At 41.6% G+C, this 22656-nt stretch overlaps 1 protein-coding gene across 1 annotated transcript in view; it reads right to left on the bottom strand.

Moving 5' to 3' along the window:
* Window positions 1-211: 211 nt before the first annotated feature.
* The window catches only part of ALG11 (ALG11 alpha-1,2-mannosyltransferase), a 39584-nt gene continuing 17139 nt past the window's right edge, over window positions 212-22656 (bottom strand). The window contains exons 2-4 of the mRNA XM_085621787.1: window positions 20602-20835; window positions 19152-20077; window positions 212-2377 (exon numbers count right to left, since the gene is read on the bottom strand). Of these exons, the coding sequence (XP_085477913.1) occupies window positions 2106-2377; window positions 19152-20077; window positions 20602-20835 (1432 nt within the window). The 3' untranslated portion in view covers window positions 212-2105. The remainder of the gene's footprint in view (window positions 2378-19151; window positions 20078-20601; window positions 20836-22656) is intronic.

The raw sequence follows: 22656 nt of genomic DNA, 5'->3' as shown, positions 1-22656 counted from the left end.
GCCTCTTTCAGCACATTATTTTATCAAATATTTTAATGTCTGTTTGGTTGACACATGCCTGTAAGAAATCTGTTATCAAAACCTTTTTAGCAGATTATCATGGAAAAACACATCATTTAAGAGTCAAAGTCAAATACGACCTAAGGTGAAGAGCACCCTGAATTGGAATGAAAGCCACGCGTGCAGATCATACAAATAACACACCTTGAAATCTCTTTAATAATTTATTTCTTCATCCATTTTATGTACAGCGAAAGTAGTGACACGTACTGTACACTTGGAACGTAAAAACGAAAATAATATTAATTCTAGATGAACACACACACTATTGGTTCATTATCTGTTCCCTGTGAATAAAAAACTTACTGATGGAGTTAACAAGAGCCCATTTTCCAGGCCTTCGCATTACAATGTATTTTCATGTATCTTGGTCATCATTAACTAGAGGAAAAAGAACATATTTTATAATAGGAGGAATATTGGGTTAAGTACATAGGGTCGCTCCTGGAGTCTTGCCTTACATAGCGCTCGCTGCAAGTGACAGGTATAGAAATATTTAGGAGGCAGGTTTCTATCTTGGGAAAATGAAAGGTTCTGTCCGCTTGACAAAATTCAAGCATATGATCCGCCATCTACATGGTGTACTGTTGGCTGAACTATTTTTTCTACTACATAAAGCTGTACTCGTTTGGTGACTATTTAATGCCTTACCATACTGTGTTTTCTAACAAATACTTTCATGTACCAGAAACGTTTCAATACTATCAAACAGAAACAATACTCGCACATTAACCCAGGGCAACACCATTCCAGGTCCCTAGGAGCAGAAAAACATGAAAAAACACTAAAAAGTACAACACTCTTGGAAACAGGTAAGTGAGTTTCCTCTTTATAAGAGGGGGCGGAGAATGCAGAATTATAAAGAACCACTGGATAACAGTGTAGAAAACAAAGCATAGTCCTCCTTGGTGATGTGCGTCATACTGAAACACAGCTGCTCAGAGCTCTCTTTCTTGGTCTGTGATCATGTTGGGTTGCATTAAGACGTCAAGCTGCATGTACAAATTCTGAAATACTGATTTGTTGGCATGTGGAAGAGTGGGCATACATTCACTTTATTTGGGATTATCAAAAAGTAGTTTACCCTGGATCAGTGATAAAATAATTCTCGATCACTGGTAACATTCTGTTTCAGTTAGAACAATGCTTATCCTAAACATGCGCAAAGCTGGGATAATGATTTGTGCTGTGGAAAGCCCATCCTAGTTTGGTGCATCAAACCCCAAAGACTGGTTCTTTGATAATAAACAAGGTGCCAATTAACAAACTTTGACGGACAAACTTCTGTTGGCGAGGGAAGTAAAGCACAGACTGCTAAATTTGTTTCGTAAAGGTTTGCCATCTTTATATTTAATTAAACAGGCAAACCTTCAAGGAGGTAGGCTGTGTTTTAAAAACAACAGTGTCTCATTTGCACGTACAAATAATTAACCTGTTCCTTTATGCAGATATGGTCCTTGCAAAAGGGGTCCATTAGCCACCAGAGCAGATATACATCAAAGCCAATGTTGTGCTGTGCGTTAATTAATGGCCATGTTTACCATCAACTGCACAATACTAAGGATGGCAGTCAGCAGATAAAAATTATAATGGCATACATAATTTGCATCAGGCACTCAACCTTCTTAAAGACTAAACAAATGTGTAACTCTTAATTGTGTGTTCTTAATAACATAAAACAGTGAATACACCAACTGACCTCTTCCGATAGACTAAACCTCAGCCCTGGAAAAAACACAAACTTTTTAAAACAGACCAGCTGCAAAATATGGAGGCTGAGTGAGGCATGAGCAACTTTATATATCCATGTACAATACGCATTTGCGAAACTGTGACAAATATCTTAGGCGAAACTAAATTATTTCAATCAATGCTAATACATTGAAACTCCAATTGTCCACATCCTTCTAGAGACCTGCTCCTATTATTCTTAGGTACTATGCAACAAGTATGCTTGTTCGTTTCAAGTTATACATGTGTGCAGTCCATTCAGTCACAAAATATCTACACCTCTTTTTTCAATTCTGTACAGTGTTCAGTTAACGTTACTTGAATAAGCGTTCCACCGCTGACAGAAAATTTGCCTCAAATTCTTGATCGGCAAATCGGTCAACAGACTGGCGAGCATTTAGCCTGATCTGCAGTCGCTCGCCTGCTGAGAGAGATAGTATGCGGTCCATTGCCTCTGCATAACTTTCTTCACCGTCTGCTCGAAATCCAGTTATATTTCCTTCATATGGAACCACTATGTCTAGCTTTGGGCCACCAGAATCGTGGGCCAGCATGATCGTCCCAGCAGCCATACACTCAACTATTCCTGGAAAAGAAAGAAAAAGAGTTGTAGTTTTGAATACATTAAACATTCCTGCGTTTTTTAGGGAAGGGATGGGTCCCCTCTGGCCTCTTATTAAAACAAAAACACGAATCCCAAGGTGATATCTGCTCTGACAGACATTCATAGCAAGCAGATAAAAGTGACAAAATGTAAAATATTTTGAAATGTGTTCCTATTGTTTACCCCACCCTCATCCCTGTCAATTCAGCATAATTTGACATCATCTTTCCACAATACACATCCTCTTCAAAAGCAACATTCACCCACAAATGTTCAGGCCACCCTCTGAAAATCTGCATCACCCTCCAAACTACATTTCTTTTTTTTTTACCTCCTTCACATTTATAGGACCTTCGTCTTAAACATCTGGCCTCTCCCTCATTTGAGAGCCAGATGGCTGAAAGGTATGCACCCTTTATAAGTGAGCTCCTTCGAATTGTAGAAAGAACTCATTGAGGCAACACGTATATGTACAGCATGTATGTGACGTGGAGTGTTTGTTTCTGCACATTGGTTAAAGCTTTGTACAAGTTTTGCAGCTCACTACTTCTAACCGAATTGATTTAAACTTTCCTTAAAGAAAATAAATCAACCCTGCAATTCGAGCACAGTTGCTTCTATTAGAAACATTTTAAAATAAACTCTTTAGTGACGTGGCTCCCCAAATCAAGTAGGAGTCATAACCAGAAACATCTTCTGTCCTGTCATTTTCTCATCTGAAATTAAATTCTGAATCTTATGCTACCATCACTGAGGCTTGAGAACTTACTCTGAATGATTCTATTGGAGTTGATGGATGTTCTTCAATAGATCCCAATTCACTATTATTCCATTATCAGTACGCACTTAAATCTGTAAGGGGTCCTATTTGGCTAGCTGCTATCCATCCAACTTTATTCATATTAAGAAAAGCACACACTGCTTATCTGGACTTCTGAAAATATCAGACATCCATCTTACTTTACATTGACTACTGAAACTCACAAGTCACTTTTCTCAACACCTTAGATCCAAGACACATTGTTCAACGCCTCTGATTATCACAGAGCTGAGACACTCTCAGACACCTATCTTGCTTTGTTTAAACCACTCCTCCCAAGCCACTTTCTCAATGCCTTACTCCAATGATATGGGCATTCTCATGTTTGATTCACACAGAAGTGGATACATTTGCCATTGTCTCCCACCAATCTCCAAACCTAATACACAACCCTCTAACTATATATGCCACAGGAAATGCATCCAACACACAGTATGTCATGCTCCACAATGCACACTCCGGGGTACTCTACTCGACACCATGCCACTGTCACAACAGATACTTCATTAGAGAAACATGGCTCCCAATCACATATTCTTGACTTCCTTCCTCTCACAGGATACACTACACAGATCTAACACCATAGAGGTCTATCAATCATTCATAAATATTTTTAGAATTGTATATTTCATAAACATGTCAAAATCTACTACATGTGCCTCCTCCGCTTTCAAGTCCCACTCTCAGCCAATGAAACCACACCTTCCCCGAATATGTAGAACCAGGTATCACAACAGTTGAGGGAATCACAAATATCACCACAGCATCCAATAACTACTTCACAAAAATATTGCTCATATTTCAATATACCTGATGGTTCTACCATCAGAAACATTAATAAAACTATCCCAAACTTCCCACATACAGAGAACACATTACCAAACCAATCCACACAAAAAGGCCACACTCTCAATCTTATTTGCACTGCTGTGAACGTTCCCCACTGCTACTTTCCAATACAACTCGATTTTGGATCAATTATGTGGTCATGATCAACCTAAGCATAGAAAAAAGGAAAAACAATGGTTATAGGACATCTCCTCAAGCTGCACCAACAAACCCCATTCCCTTGCATCTACTATAGACCCAATAACCAATGCCAACTCACCACTTGACTTTCTGAATATCACTTAGAACTTCATGACTCTCTGAAATCACTCACCATGAAACAAAAGCCTTTGTTACTCTGCTCCAGAAATCAGGAAGATCAACAAACAATAAAAGAAACAAGCCCTCTACAATCCAAAAGCCTTATGCTTCACATGCACAAAAACTCATCTCCATAGCAAAAATGACTTACTTTGCCCCACCATCAACATTGTAAAGAAGCGAAAGGCAATTTGTCAACCAAGTACCACGTGCTTAAACTGTCAACATTAGAAACAAACGGATTGCACACTCACACAAAGATTAAATGCATATCACAAAGCAACAGGCTAAGGAAGGAAGGGTTGGTGTCTAGGCCTTCCATGGTGACATCCTAGTTTATCAGAAGAATTTAGGCGAGCAAAATTTGACTTGGAGTGCTGCCAGTGCCACATCAAAATGGTGCAAAAAGTGTGTTGGAAGGTTACAACAAAAGAAGCACTGACATTAGGTCTTGTGCTGGTTGCCTGCCTTTTGTCTTTGTTTGATCCTGTTTTTTGCAAAACGTTACTGTTGGGTAAGCAGCGGAGCCCTCAACTTTCTATTTTTTTTTTATTAATGGCTAAAGGAGAGAATATTTTTTGGGCTCAAAATGCTAAAACTGCCAATAGCAGTCCTTGGGGCTTACGGGAACTGCTTTGTGGGTGTATGTGCTCCTTGTGAATGGGCAGAATGCCTTAACTCACAGTGAAGTTAGCTAATAGCTTATGTTGGGCTGAGTCTTTGCCATATGCTGTAGATGGAGGAAGTAAAAAGTGAATGACAGACCAATGGATGAAGAGGGCTGGCTGAAAGCCCATAAAAGTTTACTATACATATAATCTAGTAAAATCAAAAAGCACTAGCCTAACCCCATGGGTGGACAGGGATGATGGTCACAACCACCTGTGTGATGTGAGGTAAATGGATAGACACAACATACCATTCTGGGGCAATGCTGGGTGCATCCACTATTGGTGTAGAGGTCAACCACATTGTATCAGGAAACGAAATTCAGGATTTTGCTCAGCTGCAATACTTGTACCTTGCCCAGGCTGGTAACTCAATCGACAAACATATTGGACAAAGCAATAAAGCCACCCAGGTGCCATTATAGATGTAGTAGAAGGTTGTCAGGAAACAACAGCCAAGTTCACAGCTTTCATTTGGGTGTCCTTGTCGCCAGGGTTAAGAAGATAGACACTCAGTGAGTATTGTAGCAAAATGTATTAATGACCAACAGGACTGACAGAAATGATTAGTCAATTACTCAATGCAACTACTGACAACAGAAGTAGGCTTGTATCAAACTCGCGCAACGATACCTTGTATGACATTACAATACAGGAGACAAAGATGGTCTTCCATGTACACAAAGAGAAGAGATAATAAAAGGACTACGATCATTGCATCAAAAAGTCGTCAAGCCCTCTTCAGGCCAGTGTAACACTTCATCAAACTCACCTCAGACTCCCCAGTACAATTTGTAAGTGCAACGCTTCCTCATGATGGAAACAGGAGGAACAAAACAAATTTAAAAAAAACAAATTGCCAAAAAAAGCACTTATACTGATGAGACTTGCACACTACCATCATTGGGCCTCACCGATCCTATCCCTTTTTGCAGCGTACCAAAATGGCAATCTTGGGAGAAAAGAATAACATACATATGTCACAGAAATAGCCTTGCACTTATTCTAACCAGATTGTCGAGTAAGAATTTGGAACTGAACCCCACTAGCACTGACTTCATATTAATCTCCAAGAACACCACACAAAACAGTCCAATCTAGTTCTTCAACATGATCTTGGACAGCCTCAATACACAGTTCTCGCATAATGCCAAATCACTTAGATTAACCATCGAAGCAAGCTCTCCTCTACAATATACATAGTCAGGATAACCCAAATACCTCTGCACCAGTAACAGCAACAAATGTGTGTGCAAGCCCTTATGCTGACACATTTAAAAGCTGGCAATTCTGTTCTCAGTTGTATGCCAAACTCTCAACTAACCTCACTAAGGAATGTTCGATATTCAGCAGCAGACTGACTGTTTTAGAAACTTAAATATTAGGAACACATTGCCCCACCTTCAGGGATTCCTACTCTTGTTTTGCATCACTTTTAACACTTACTGCATCTTCAGCAAGACACTAACCTCCGACACCTCGTAACACAAGATTTGATTTGCTCAGTCTCTGCTCTATTCCACCGAGGAGTGAAAACCCATCTCTTCAATGAATATCGTGTCCACCATTAACTGAGCGATTTGGAGCCTCAACAGCAGACAGCATTAGAAAAGAACCCCTCTTCCTGTTGCAAATCTTGTTTTTGCCTTTATCAACTTGTATAGCACTTTGCAGTTTTTATGCGAGGTTTGGGAACCTCGGGACACGGCTTGCACACTGATGTGGATCACAGCTGCCTAACTGTGCTCAGACTAGCATAATTCTCATACCCCTTCCAAATCCTTGAACTGGTGAACAAAGCCGTCAATTTCACTCCTGAGGTCATTCAAAGGATCTCAGAACGTGAGAAGGGCAGTGAAGAGACTCTGGTGGCACCCAAATATAGGGAGAAGTGGAGGACAGTCTTCTTAGTGTCGTGCCACCATCTTGGACTTGGACAGTGGCATGTGCCTATGCCACGGAAGAAATGGTGTCGGCTGTGGCAATGGTGAATGAGATCCCAGTGGCAGACTCTTGTCTACGAGTAACCACATGCCAGTATGTATGAGAAGTTGTCGGGCTGCAAAGCGGGCCAGAGCAGGACAATGGAAATGCTGAGTCACCACTTGCTCAGAAGGAGAAGCGCTGAGTACCCAAATGTGATACTACAAACCAGGACCTGGGACTTAGCACTGCAGGAAGGACAGAGTCCTAGTGTGGCATGCATAGCCTGGAAAATACAAATCCCTGGTGGAGGTGGTTTCCTCAGCCTGATAAGACGAGCAATAAAAGAGTGCACAGTCTGGGAAAAGGTTGGATGGTAGGACAGTTCAGACCTGCTGGAGTGTGTTGCGTGGATCCTCTCTGATAAGTCCAAACTTCTTAAATGGATTCTCACTAGAAGGGAAACAACTGAGGGTTGGCTCAGGATCCAGGAAACGAAGTTGACAAAGGTCTCCTGGGCCTCACACGGAGGGTGGTGTACTGGGTCCCTGCCAGATGGCATTTGAGCACAAAGCGGTACTGTAAAGAAACCGGCCTGCCCAAGCCTCCCTCCCATTTCCCTTCATGGCCACACTGGAGACCTAACCTAGGGGTCCTGAGTAATTGACAGTGGAGGGAAGTGTGGACAGGCATACTAGATCACAGAACCGCAAATACCGTGGACAAATATGTCTTCCTTACAAAAGCCCTGAGGATCCGCCTTCTTTGTCACTGTAGCTAAGATACTAGAACATCATTTAGGAAGGTTACACAAGATCCGAAGTCATCTTTCAAGAGATGACTAACACTGAGGGTATTAATCTACTCCAGACTTCTACAAACTGTCAGAGAGAGGGTCAGTGGACAGGGAGGTATCCCAAATACATTAAGGGCCTGAAAGAAGCTACGGCAACACTGCAGGGTGAATCCAGGTTTGTTGTGGCAAGCATATAAGATGCACAAGGATGATTTAGGTCTGCATCATTGGGGTGTCCGAGAAAGAAGAAGCTGTAAAAGAGAAGATTTCCTTTGGGTTTGATTCTCAGAGCTATAAATTTATATTCCACTGATCACCGCACTGTCTATTATCAGTCAAAGCCACACAAATTCATACCACTCCTACTTTGCCACACACACCAAGGAAATATTGTCGTAAGCCCAAAGGTCAGAATGCACAAAAAGTAAAAAAGAAATCTATTTATTGATCTAATAAAACATCATATTCATAAAAAATACAAATTAGCTAATGGGTTAAAAACAATTCAATGCATAACAACATCCCAATCTTTCATCAATAAGATCACACATGTACGGATAGGATATTTTATATTATGCTTGTAAAATAATACAAAAGTAGGAAATTGGATTCTAGAGACACATTGATATGTGTGTGTTTTATTACACAGGTGTGTTGACCTTCTTCTGGCAATACTAAATAAGTTTGAGAGTCACAATTAAAAGGTCTTGAAAAAGATGGCATAAACTTAAAGATCCCATAGAAACGCATTGACACTCCATCACACAATCCGTGGAGTGGCTGGAACTACGGATTACCATAAATTCTTCAGTAGCGGGTTGTAGCCACTTTTATTATTTTGAACACAGATGTGTAGCTTTTAATGACAAAGTGTGTTGTCTTTTGTGTTTTCTCTCACAAAATAGATCACGTTGTGTGATTTTAGTACCATTCTTTTTATTAACAAATTGAATGTTTGTGTCTGGAACTTATTTGGTCCTATCAGTACATGTATGATCTTATTGAGTAAAGATTGGGACATTTTTATGCATTGAATTGTTTTTAACCCATTAGCTAATTTGTATTTTTTATGAATATGATGTTTTATACGATCAATAAATAGATTTCTTTTTTACTTTTTGTGCATTCTGACCTTTGGGCTTACGACAATATTTCCTTGGCGTGTGTGGCAAATGATGAGTGGTATGAATTTGTGTGGCTTTGGCTGATGATAGACTGTGTGGTGACCAGTGGAATCTAAATTTATAGCTCTGAGAATCAAACCCAAAAGAAATCTTCTCTTTTACAGTGACGTTTGAACCCTATTCCTTTGGTCGAAGGGGTCCCTCTCGCTTTTTTTACAAGAGAAAGAAGAAGGCCAGAGTGCGGACCTCTTTGTGAGGATTTTAATGTGAATGACTTGAAGCCAATGGTCATCTTGCCATTTTTATTTGTGGAAAGAGCATACTGTGCAAGAGTGTTGGAGCAAATAATATACAAGAATGCCAAATCCTGATATTCACTGATTTCACCCAGGCTGCACATAGACAGAGGAGTACATTTGATGCGGACAAGAGAAAACTGAGAAAGAGTGAGCACATGACGCTTTTTCTTGTGATGCTGTGTGCTGTTACATTGGAAATTCCGGGAACATTGATGAGTGTTGAACCAATAGGAGGGTTCTATGAGACAGGAATGGAACACATTGCATTAGGTTAATCCACACAACTGGAGCAGAGCTGACAAGTAGAAATTGTAGGGAACTCTTTGAAGGGGAAGGAAGGAGAAGATCTGTTCCGATCAACAAGCTAAGAACAGGAATTGGACAGCTTGCAGATGACAGAACATCATAAGAATTCATAGGCTGACTTCCAGAGAGGAGTGGGGTCCCTGGACTGAGACTGGGCCTTGTAGAAGTGTGAACGGGCTGTGGTCTCCCACCTGGCTGAAAGGGGTAATCTTTTCAGGGGGATTCCCAATGTAGCTGCCATGTATCCTTGCTGAGGTGTGGGGTCCGAGTTCCATTGTATATGAATGATAAGATGTAATTGGATTTAAGGAATGGAAAACATGGAGACAACATAGTTTTCCTTTTTTCATGTGTGCATGTCACTTCATGTTAGCGTAATTTAGAAAGGACGTTGCTACTAAAATGAGTGTCCCGGCGCTAAAGCAGGTCGACAAAAACAACTATAAGTGTCCGGTTATTCATGGCTTGTAATCCTGAATAGATCACATTTTTATACCTTACAGCACGTAAGACTCTGGGCATGTCCTTTCTGGTACAAGGCATTTCTGACCTCTCCTTTTTTGATGAACACATTTTTATTGTTTTCTCGACAAACAATGCCAGACAATCATCAGTGTACAATGATAATAAAAGGTCACAGTCATCAGTCTGATTCTTCTGCAGCTCGGAGCCGGTAAGATACAAAAATGAAATACAGATGTACATTTCCTGCACGTCTATTCCAACTCCCCCAACCACTTCCCCCACACACTACAATACTTTTTAGGACAACCGCGTGCCTCATACATGGTTCTCTTGTGTGGCACACCAGTCAACCCCTCTCCGCCATTTCCTCACGCACGGGGGATCAGGGCATTTCCAGGATGCAGCTATGTCCCTCTTGTTCCCAGGAGAGTGTGTTGTGGGTCGGGAGGGACCTCCCACCCCAGTACTTCTGTGAGTTCTTCCTCAATGTCCCCTCAGAACCGCGCCAGACGAGGACATGCCCATACCTTGTGAAAGAAATCAGCCGGTTCATGACCGCACCTGGCACAGGCAGGGGTCAGGCAAAAACCTGCCCGGTGAAGGCGTGCTGGGGTTAAGTATGCTGTATGCAAATAGTATAGTTGAACCATACGGAGCCTGGCTGATGCGGTAACCGTTCTGGGGGCCATAAGAGCATCGCAGCAGTCTGCCTCCTCTATTGTGCCCACCAATTCTTTCCATTGGTGTCGGAGCCGATCTAGCGTGGTCGTGTTGTTGTTGACCAGTGTTTGGTAGATGTGGGAGATACCACCCCTCCCCAGGTCCCCAAGCATAATCTGTGCCTCTGGCGGGCTCAGGGATCCGCGCGTCCTCCCTGAGGTGTACGTGGAGGGCATGGCGCAGCTATAGATATTTATTAAATTGTGTCTGATGCAGTGAGTACCGGGTGCAGAGGTCCTCAAAAGAGCGCATGTGACCACTGGCCCACACATCACCCAACTGTGAGATCCCTATAAGGTCTCAGGATCTAAAGCCCTGTAGCCCACTAACCTCTCTGAGCCAGGTGCCATGCCAGAGGGGCGTGCACTGGGTCAACTTATGTGTCCACTTAGTGTGTTGTAGCGCTGCCCGCTAGGCAACAGCGCGGAGCGTGTTACCTCCTGTAGTCGGGATGGAATGTGTCCCCCATATAGCATAGATAACATTTTGGTCAGGTCTAACTCGCCCAGCTCAAGCCTGTAGGCCGGGTTGGACTAGCCCCCGTTGAACCAGTCATGTATGGAAAGCAAGCGCTTGGCCAGATAATAAAGGTATAAATGGGTCATCCCCAGCCCCCCATCAAATGAAGGAATCCTACATATGTTCAGGGCCAAGCGAACCTTTCCCTTCCCCCACAGGGACTTGGAGGCCATGCTGTCCAGTTCCCAAAACCAGGCCCTCAGAAAGCCGAAGGGGATGTTTTGGAGAACATAGAGGAACCTGGGGAGAATCATCATTTTAAACAGGGTGACTCTCCCCATGGGGTTCAGAGGTAATGTGTGCCATTTCTGGAGATCAGCCTTAGCTCTCTTTACCAGAGGAGCAACGTTGAGGGCCCAACCTAGTTCAGAGATCAGTCACCCATATCCCCAAGTATTTGAACGACTGGCGGAGCGGTATGTTGGACTGCCAGTCATAGCATTCACTAGACAGATGGAGGGGGACCAGGACCGACTTATTGGGATTGAGCCGGAGGCCTGTTCAAAGGAGTGTAGAATCTGGAACATTGAGGGCCGGAGCGGGAAGGACCCGCTAGATAAATAAGGACATCGTCCGCATAGAGAGCGATCTTCTCCGCCTCTGTATTGGGCCATTCCCATCCTTGCACATGCCTGTCGGACCGTATCAGGGCCGCCAGGGGATCCATCGCTAAGGCGGAGAGCAGTGGGGAATGGGGACATCCCTGTCTTGTTCCCCTACGGACAGAGAAGAAGATCAGATCCATTTGACTAGATCGCGCACCCTCGGGTGTGCATACAGAACACGAACCAGGCCTAGAAAATGGGGACCAAACCCCATTTCAGGGAGGACAGCATCTAAAAAACCCCAATCAACCGAATCAAAGGCTTTCTCAAAGTCCACAAGGAGGACCGCCAAGTAGGGGGTGAGCAAGTGTCTAAGAGCCAGGGCCAGATGCAACCGTCGGGGTACCGCGCGCGGGCATGAACCCGCACTGGTCTGGGTGGACCAGCACGGACAGGTGGGGTTTTAGCCGCTGGGCAAGAATCGTGACGAAAAGTTTCATCTCCGTGTTAATAAGGGAGATGGGACGGTAGTCCGCGCACTGTGGGGAGGGTGGTTGGGATTTAGGAAGGACCACGGTGGTGGCAATGTCAGTCTCGGGTGGAAAGGAACCCTTTTCAGCTGCTTCCTCAAACAGGTTAGCGAGGTGTGGAATGAGGGTCTCACGATATAGGGTGTAGTATTCCTGAGGGAGGCCATCCGGACCCGGGGTCTTGCCCGAGGAGGTAAGGGTTATTGCTTCACCAATCTCTACGTGAGTGATAGGGCAGTCCAGACGTGCCTGGACAGTGGGGCTGACCTCTCCTTCTTAATGACAACTGTGGTAGCACATGAACTAAGTAGGTTGAGTAGATAGAAGCAATGCAACTGGGAAATGAAAGAAAAAAAAGATTGAGGCACAGCTGTCAGATGCAAAAGACTCCTACTTTCTGGAAAATGTGGACATGGTTGAGTCTTCTGTCACGTTGTGTGAAGTGTGCAAGATAGTGTTATGTTTTTTTAAAGCGCTTGAATACCAATAAGATGTCATGGCGCTAGCTGAGTGAGCAAATCGGAGTGTTAGCGGCAGCAAAGAAATTGAATTTAGTGAGAGATAAAAAGCAAAGTGTAAAGCACCTTTCTAAAGGCCAAGAGACTGGGCAAGGATTCAATGTAAAGAGGGAGAGTGTTCCAGGCTTTGGAAGCACCCAGGATGAAACCATGACCGCCCCATTTCACTGGTCTAAAGCAAGAAACCAGCAAAAGTTTAAATGAGGTAGAATATAGAGATCTAGACGGAAGGTAGAAAGAGAAGGCCGCTCTCAGAAATGCCGGACTCGGACCATGCAGGGCTTTGCAAACTATACAATGCGATTTGTAGATGATTCTTGCTCTGACATGGAGCCAATGAAGCTGCCGGATGGCTGAGGAGACAGAATGATACTTAGGAAGTTTGCAGAGGACACTGGCGGCTGCATTCTGCACAGTCTGTAGCTTATTAAGAATGTGGTGGTGCGCGTTCAAGTGAAGACGGTTGCAATAGTCGACTTAGGAGACATTCTATGTCAGCAATCATGGGGAAAAGAAAGAATGCATACTTGAGATGGATGAGTTATGGAGGGTTTGGGGGATGCAATCCAAATAACGGAAGCTGGTAATACTGAAAGAAGATTTGTGTGTTTTGATGACTGGGCCTTGTAGAAGTGTGACCGGGCTGTGGTCTCCCACCTGGCTGGAAGGGGTAATCTTTTCCGGGGGAATCCGAAGGTAGCTGCCATGTATCCTTGCTGAGGCTTGGGGTCAGAGTTTCGTTGTATATGATTGATAAGATGTAATTGGATTTAAAGAATGGAAAACATGGAGACAAAACAGTTTTCCTTTTTTCAGGTGTGCATGTTATTTCATGTTAGTGAGATTTATAAAGTATGCAGCTACTCACGAGAGTGCCCCGGCGCTAAAGCAGGTAGGCTAAAACAACTATAAGTGTCCAGTTATCAATGGCTTGTAATCCTGGCTAGATCACATTTTTACACTTTGCAGTACAGTACATAAGACTTTGGGCATGTTCTTTCTGGTATAAGGCATTTCTGACCTCTCTCCTCAATGACAACTGTGGTAGCGTATAAACCAAGTAGGTTGGGTAGATATAAGCTATGCACCTAGGAAATGAAAGAAAAAAAGATTGAGGCAAAGTTGTCAGATGCAGCAGACTCCTACTTTCTAGAAATTGTGGACATGGTTGAGTCTTCTGTCACGTTGTGTGTGGTGTACAAGATAGTGTTATGGTATGGGGTTTTGTAAAGCGCTTGAATACCAATTAGGTGTCTTGGCGCTAGCTGAGTGAGCAAATCGTAGTGATGGCTACAGCAGAGAAATTGATTTAGTGAGGTAAAAAAACGAAATGTTAAGCACCTTTCTAAAGGCCAAGAGATTGAGCAAGGATTTAATGGAGAGAGGGAAAGTGTTCCAGCCTTTGGAAGAACCCAGGATGAATCCATGACCACCCCATTTCACTAGTCTAAAGCAAGGAGCCAGAAAATGTTTAGATGAGGCAGAACGTAGAGATCTAGATGGAAGGAAGAAAGAGAAGGCCGACCTCAGAAATGCCGGACCCTGTCCATGCAGGGCTTTGTAAACTATACAAAGCGATTTGAAGAGGATTGTACCTCCGACATGGAGCCAATTAAGCTGCTGGATAGCTGAGGAGACTGAATGATACTAAGGAAGTTTGCAGAGGAGTCTGGCGGCTGCATTCTGCACAGTGTGTAGCTTATTAAGAACGTGTTGGTGCGCGTTCAAGTGAAGACCGTTGCCGTAGTTGAGTTAGGAGACAGTCTATGTCAGCAATCATTGTGAACAGAAATAATCCATACTTGAGATGCAGTGATTTCTGGGGGTTTGGGGATGCAATCCAAATAACGGAAGCTGGCAATACTGAAAGACGATTTGTGTGTTTTGATGATAAGTAGCTCAGAAACAGGTCAACAATATACAAAATTGCTATTAATGGGGGAAACCCTTTATTCCTCAGAACATGGATGAATTTAACAGTATAAACAACAATGGTTCTTACAGACCCGTTTTGTCATCACATTCAATTCCTCATTGGAGGATGCATTCAGTCCACAAAATAATAAATCATAAAAACACAAAAGCTTATAGCCCAGATAGAGCAACAAACTTTTTTTTTTTACAAATCTCCACCTACATTATACATTTCACATGTGTGGTGCTCCCAATATGAAAATGGTGCAATGCACTAGCTAGGAGTACCTTGGTCTGGTGAATATCTGGTACTTTATAATGTGCAACAAACACGCTTACAACTTTGGGCGCTCACTTTCTCTGTATGTTCTTTATTTCAGCAGTAGCAACATGATGCTGCTCACAACTTGATGGGTAAGCTATTTACATTAAATATTTCTGTCCGGGCGACATTTGTCTAAGGTTTTCAGACAAGTGTTTTTTTTTTTACTAGATTTTCTTCTTGCAGCTATTTTTGGGGATGCCCTAACCCCTTCCCTGATTTAATCATACAGAGTTGAATCCTTACTATCTTCTTATTCCTATTGTAAGGAGCCCATTACTTTGGCATCTCTTAAGCACATAGTCAGCAGCTATATAGCCCATTTATAAATCATTCTCTCTTTTTCCAATCCTAGTGGCATGAAATTCTATGTATTAGAGGGTGCACCCCTTGTCTTTTGTACTAATGAAGACACTGCTAATAAATCAATCTGCTTATTAGGTTGAAAAGTTGACAATATTTGAACAAGGAAACTTTATATTGAACTCTGTATACCTGATTCGTACCAAATAATGCAGATATATGTGTCTTTATACCATCATCTCTTTATCAATCAATGCACTACTCAGGAAGTTCCTTACTATTTTGTGTTAACATTTCAAGGTATCACTATTGTCACACGCACACCCGTTTTTGATAATATAAGCACAATAATGTGAAATGTATAACATAGATGGAGAGTTATAAAAAAAAAGTCATCAATTGTTCCATCCAGGCTCTAAGCTGTTGTCGTTTTTTGATACATCATTTTGTGAGGCCTGAATGGAGCCTCCAATAAGGCATTGTTGTTTATGTTGTTAAATGCATCGTTTTACAAAGGCATCTTTATGAGGTGGGCAATAAGGCAAGAAAACTAATACAAAGATTGAGTGTGGAAGAGTGAGGACAGTGCTTGGGATGGGAGGTATAAAAGATTCAGAAGGACGGTTGGCAATTAAAGCACGGGTGTTTGCAGACTACTACAAGTACCTTCATGAATCCATGCTTGGTGTTGTAGAGATGGAGTTCAGTGGATCCACGGAGGAGTTCCTGGTGCTCTCACTTTCATCTGACAAGGCAATAGCCTTACATATGGGGATGCCAGTGGAAAATATCACAGAGGCAATTGTGCAACACTAGAGTGGAAAGGCTCTGCGCCTCAAAAGTTTCACAGTATAGATTTCTGAAACTTTGCCATAAATCTCAGTGGCCACCTATTGAGCATGCACTGGGGTGCTTCAAAGACAGGTATACTATCCTTGGACCTCAGGACAGTCACAACTTTAGTAATACATAATCCAGATAAACCGAGAGACCAATGCTTCTCATAAAGACCAATATAGTTGCTCACGATAGAATCTAAGATACTGGCAAAGGTGTTGCCTAACAGGATTGTCAACACCTTCATTCATCCTGCTCAATATACCTTTATGTCACAGATGCCTACAAGACTTAATTGTAGAATGTAATTTGATGCCATGAGATATGCTCGGAACACAGAGATTCAGTAGTAGCCCTCTTCATTGACATGGAGAAAGTCTGCTTCTAGAGAATGAGCTGTTATGATGGCAGCATTGTCCAAGGTGAATATAGAGCACACATTTAGGCTGGATCAGACTAATTTACAAGAACCCAATGCCCAGGTTATAGTAAATAGGCTGGTATACGATGACATTTCCTTATGGTGCTGCATGGTTCAGGGCTACACCCTATGTCCACTTCTATTTGCTGTTTCAGTAGAACTTCTGACATACTGGATGAGGTGGGATACATTTGTGAACGGCCTTCAGTGGAATGAGAGCTGGGGGGTTTGCATATCCTTATTTGCAGACAACATACTTATCTATGTTGTGGATCCCAACAATATTACTAGACTGTTGGACATACTTCCGATGTATGGTAGATACTCTGGCTTTAGAGTTAATTGGGACACGTTTGTGTTATATCCTTTGACACCAAGGACCCTCGGGAATAACTTTGTGTGTACACTGGCATTTACGTTTTTGGGGATATTTGTTACAACTGATGAGCCATGCTTCTTTGAATGTGATGTTGTTAGACTTGATTTAGTTCAGGTCAGTGACTGAACACTGGTAATGGTTACCCATTTCTACGAGGGGTAGAGCAGCCCAGTTCTACAATGATTACTTTACCTAGACATGGGCCATGCAAATTAAGTTTCATCCTTATTCAACCGGTAGTGAAGTAGGTCATAGGACCACAAAGATGACAGTCTGGTGGGACCCAAAAAAAGACAAACAGCCTTTGTTCTGGAGCACCACAGGCTCTATTCTACATGACAAAGACATGTTAATCAGCAGGCAAAATTGGCCGGTTTATCTGCCCATGCAGTTGAGAGTTTGCATTTGCAATCTCTGTATCTGGCGAGGCAAAACACTCACTATCCAAACTACTGCACAACACAGACCCATGTTAGGTGCTCTGCAAACTCACCCTAAGTTTATTACTAGCAGCCTCAACCTCCATTTTTCTCAAATCTTTTCCTTAATGCACCCACCTTTCAAAGTCAGGTTCAGGAGTAACCTATCTATATTAAAACAATACCTAATTTTTAATCCCCACTGTGTGTGTGTGTGTGTGTGTGGGGGGGGGGGGGGGGGGGGGGGGGGACTGGGAGAGCATGAAATGCAGAGTGGGAGTCAGCCCAGGAGGGAGTTGCACGAAGAGCTCTTTCAGGCTGTGGTAGTGTGGCAGAGCGTGTTAAAGAATCGGATGAAATCCAGACAAGCCCTCTGCCAAGAAGCCCTGGTATTACTGTGTACTCATAATAACAAAAGACAGTAGCGAAGGTGCTCCCCGGGAGCAATGATGAGACAGGGATGCAGAGATGAACGAGTGATGGGAAAAGCAAATTTTGACATGGGCACAAATCTATTCAGAGAGAAACTACAATATGAGATGCAATATCTTACTTGGAATTGGCAGTGGCTATGACATCTAAAGTTCTAGAGGAAAGGCAAGTTGCAGGAAATACAGCAGACGATTGAGAAGATCCAGGACCCAGCTTCAAGCACTAACATAGTTGTGTACCCCTCAGATGACGGCACATCCGATCCCCAAACCTAAATATTCTAAAGAACACTTTAAGTGTAACACAGAGTACTTATTTGTCAAAGCAGTAAGGTGTGTAAAGCAATGGGGACTTATTAAATGTTGCAGATGAGAAAGATGGATACATTGTAGGAAGAATAGAATTCGGGAATATTCCTCTTATCACCAGAAATACTCTGCCCTCTTCATTTACATCCCTCCTTGCAGGATCGAGGACATTGGTAATAGAGTTAAGGTTACAAATTTGAGATTGTTTCAAATAAAACTATGGTGCTTCGCGGTCATCTTTGGCAGATAAAATGTGAAGAAAATAACTAACTGGTGTTTTCTTATGCTTCTTACCTGCATGTCTAATTAAAACAACAAAGAAAATAAACGAAGAGCCCTGGTTTACAAGTAACTATGCCTGGCTGGTGTGTAGTACCACAAAATGTAAATTAAGTTTGACATGTTTAGGAATGGTTTTGTGGAAAATTGAGAACCAGTGCATGACAAGGTAATGTGCTCACTGCAATGCTTTAAGGACTGCATACTTCAGTAAACATAACACTTTTGTTTGCCCGTTCAGTGAATGCCAGCTCCTGAATCACTACAGAGTAAGCACAATCAGTTAAAGCAGGAACATTTGTTCGAAACAATTTTTTTAACATGCACAACTGGTATTCATTTTACAGCTAACAAGAAGTGTATCAAGAGGCAACAGTAGGTCCAGAAATAAGGAGTAAATCAAAGATCAAGAGACATAAAATGCTGGAAAAACATGGAGTACATGTACATAATATAGGCGTAAAATCAATCCGCACTTCATAAAAAATAAAACACACAAAGGAAAAATACCCACAGAAATTATGTAACTTTCAAAATAATTTGCACCTATTATGGGTCTTTAAAACCAGTCTTTGGACAGTGATCAAAATAGTGGAAAATCTTTGCTCTATGCCCACTAACCTTTTATTGGTAAATCAACATTTACTGTATAGAAAATATGCAGGTTCCTGAGCATTTACCCCTAACAAAAACATTAAGTACATGCAGTTCAATGGTTAGTTACGACAAAAAATAAAAAAAGATAATAAAACAGCCTTACCGATCCCAAAATGCTCGTTCCACATGGTGTGAAGACCAATTGTTGCTTCGGCAAGATGTTTCTTCAACTCTTCGAATGGAATGTTAACTTTGAACTCCACTGGAACTCTGAGATCCTCACAAATCTTCCGAAGGTTGGCAACTCGTTGTTCATCATCCCTATCTCGACATCCTCCAATTAAAATGAGCTTCAGCTTCTGTCCATCACCCTTTCGCTTCAGCAAGGTACTGAAGGCTCGGATTTGCAAGGGATGGTCTTTTTCTGGTCTGAACTGGCCTACAGAAACAATTGAATGTTCTGACCTACTAGATTCTTCAACAAGATCAATATCTAGGAATGTCTGCACATCACACGGTGGATATACAATGCTTGTGCGATCCCCAGAATTCCATAGAAACAGAATATGATTTAGAGTCCATGTAGAATTGACCATAATTACATCACTGGAAGATCCTACTAAGCCATACACATAAGCAAACATGTAATAATAGATAAGTTTAAGCCGGCTCAGAACAGGATTGCTTGAAATAAAAGAAGCATTGTTGAAGCTGGCACTTTGGTTGCGCACCACAGACAGCATATCAGTACTGATTGTAGGATAGTGAACATAACACCCAATCCTGCAGCCTCCTAAATACTTAAATAGAGGAAGCGTGAATGCATACCCCATCGAGTCAATATACACGTCTGGGACACACTTTGTAAGTGCTTCCCAGCCCAGAAAAATTGAGCCAAGGCTCTGGCCAAGCAAGGTAAAATGGGGATAAAGACGGGCTTCCACCAAATAGCGCTTTTCCAAGAAAATAAACCTCACCGGATGAGGTAATTTAATGTTAAATCTTGTGAACGCGCCGTTAAGAATTTGTTCTCCTGTTACATCTCTATCACCGGTATAAACAACATAGGTTATGTTTACATCTTTGTACCTGAAATCAACAAAAGAAAATCATCAGCATATTTTTTTGTACTACACAAACATATAAAAGAACCTCTGTTAGAACACACCTCTCTGTATTTCGCTAATCCCTCTAGACAGTACACTGTTCCTGGGACCCTTTTGGGGGGTTGAGGAGGAGCCATTGCCCTACTGGTTAGCTCCACTCATACAAGAGAGGTGCAATAGAGTTCAATGAATGGTTTCACAAGGGCAATCCGCTAGAAGTTGCACATATTGGTTTGCCTAAAACTTGCTAGGTAATCTTGTTTACCCCTAGAACATTGAACTATTGGATAAAAGGTCATGGAAAAGACATGTAAAGGTGGAGGGTGTCAATGTTGGAACAAACGTCAACTTACTGACTGGAAATTAATAAATGTGAAACCATTATTCATAAAGAAATAATGGAAAGTTGTCAGAAACTGCACTGGTAATGTTCACGATTTCCCAAAAGTCTCCATTATTCTAAACCAACTAAAACAAAGTTTAGTGATGCTTTAAGTTTATGCTTACCTTTTCTGTAGGGCCCTTAGGGCGCACCACAAGACTCTCTCTCCTCCTCCACCAGCGTTGCAGTACGGATGAAAGAAAGCAACCACCAAATGCTTCTTGCCATCTTTTTCCTCAGGTGTAGAATGTTTCTTCTTTTGGGTTATCCACAGCCGAATCCCCAAGATGAAGACTATAATTAACAGACATGCAGCTCCACTAACTACAAGCCCTGGGATGAACAAAGAACACAGCAGTCTACAAGAAAATGGGGAGAATCATTCCATTTTTAATTAGTGACATGAAATGATGCTCTGAAACAGCAGTGAGGTAGACGGTTTAATTGTTCATAATCACAATAGTACTGCAAATTCTATCCTTCTTCAATTGATCCCCATGATAATTGCCATTGGCATTACAACTTTCTGTATTCATAAATATAAAGTTCCAGCCATGGTAAAAACACAGGGCTAACAAGCCCAAAGAGACACACAACACATTCCCAGTTTTGGGGCATTTAGCATGTCATAGAACTTTAAGAAGGTACTAAAATGATAAGCATTCCAAAAAAGAAAAAAAAATCATATTGCCTATTCACATCTCTGAACAAAACACGCCCATATCTGATTTGCTGTAGATGTTAGAGATGGGAAAGCAAATCAGAACAAGATCTCTAGAAAAGAAAAAAAAAAAAAAAAAAAAAGTGGAAGGGCCGTGACCCAGGTATTTCGTGAGTTACTGCCAGAAGAGGATTTCTGTGAACCACCCATAGTATATTCCATAGAAATGGCTCTTCCACGTTGGTGTAAATAGCTATTGTTTGCCAACATTATGTTTTTATAATCTTTCTCTCTGAAAATAAAAGTATCCAATAAATGCCAATTAGAGATGGTGAAACGTTAAACTATATATAGCAAGAGTACACACTGCAAAATTAACTACTTCTAAGCAATGTAGGAGATGGGTAAGGCACTTACTTCAGAAGGCAAATACTATTAATTAGAACTCACAGGACTGTAAAAACACGACCAAACGCAAACAGTATGAACGAGGCAGAAATTCCACAATTGTTTCCAAGATAGTAAAGCATCCATCACCCATATTTTGTCTGTACCAAGGGGTTTAGGTCGACAGAATGAAGAGCTGTAGCTACAATGTATGGCATATACAGATAAATACATATTTTCTGCATTACAAGACACATTTCCTCCTTCGACATCAATGTATATTGTTGTTTTTTAATTCCTATGTGGCAATGCGAGTTTGCCTACATTTATTGGCAAAAGGGTCAGTACAACCCACAAATGTCTTCACAAAATCTTGAATAGTTTCTTTCACGTCCTGTGCACAACACTACCTTTCTTCCTAGTCAGGTCTGTACTGTGCAGGTTCCAGCAAATATACACAGATGCCATGAGAGCCCGTGTCATAACTGCATCTTGGGCCAGTCATGACGTTTTAGCAAACAGCATTAACTGAACTGTCTTTTCTGAATTAGTTTTCAATATTTTAGGTTTAGATAAGGGAAAACTTCCCGTTCCTTGACATGTTGTGCTTTGATAATGGAGTATAAAAAGGGAGAGGTTTCAAACCCTGAACTGTAAACAAAGGATATCACTGCTTCGGTTAGAAATATTTTTGCTAGGATATTCTGATTAGACTTCAGAAATTGGATTGATATTTTGAATATTTGTGTGGACAACAGGAAAGGATCCTTCATTATCTCACCAGTTGTTTATTGTGAATCAACCACAGAATAAATATTGTAAAATTAGAAAAGAGGATTTGTTACTATACCACACCAATTTTGCTACTGAAAAATGTATTTTAGCTCTGCTTGGTATCTAAATTGCTGACCTTCCGTGTATAAGTTATGGTACTGGAAGCTTGAAGCTCTACCATAAATGAAAATCTTTTTTACGGATGACACAGCAATAATTGCTAAAACTCTAAATGAATTAGAGTGCGAATTTGACTTCTTATATGAGAGTTAATTCTCTGATATCCGATATCAATAAAAATAAAACAATATTTATTGGATTTCATATTGTAAGAGGGGTCAGATGATAAAAGGAATAC

Source organism: Triturus cristatus, chromosome 8 (assembly GCF_964204655.1).
Source record: "Triturus cristatus chromosome 8, aTriCri1.1, whole genome shotgun sequence".
NCBI lineage: Eukaryota > Metazoa > Chordata > Amphibia > Caudata > Salamandridae > Triturus > Triturus cristatus.
The sequence above is the reverse complement of the archived record's forward strand: the minus strand, read 5'-3'. Positions and strand labels throughout refer to the sequence as shown.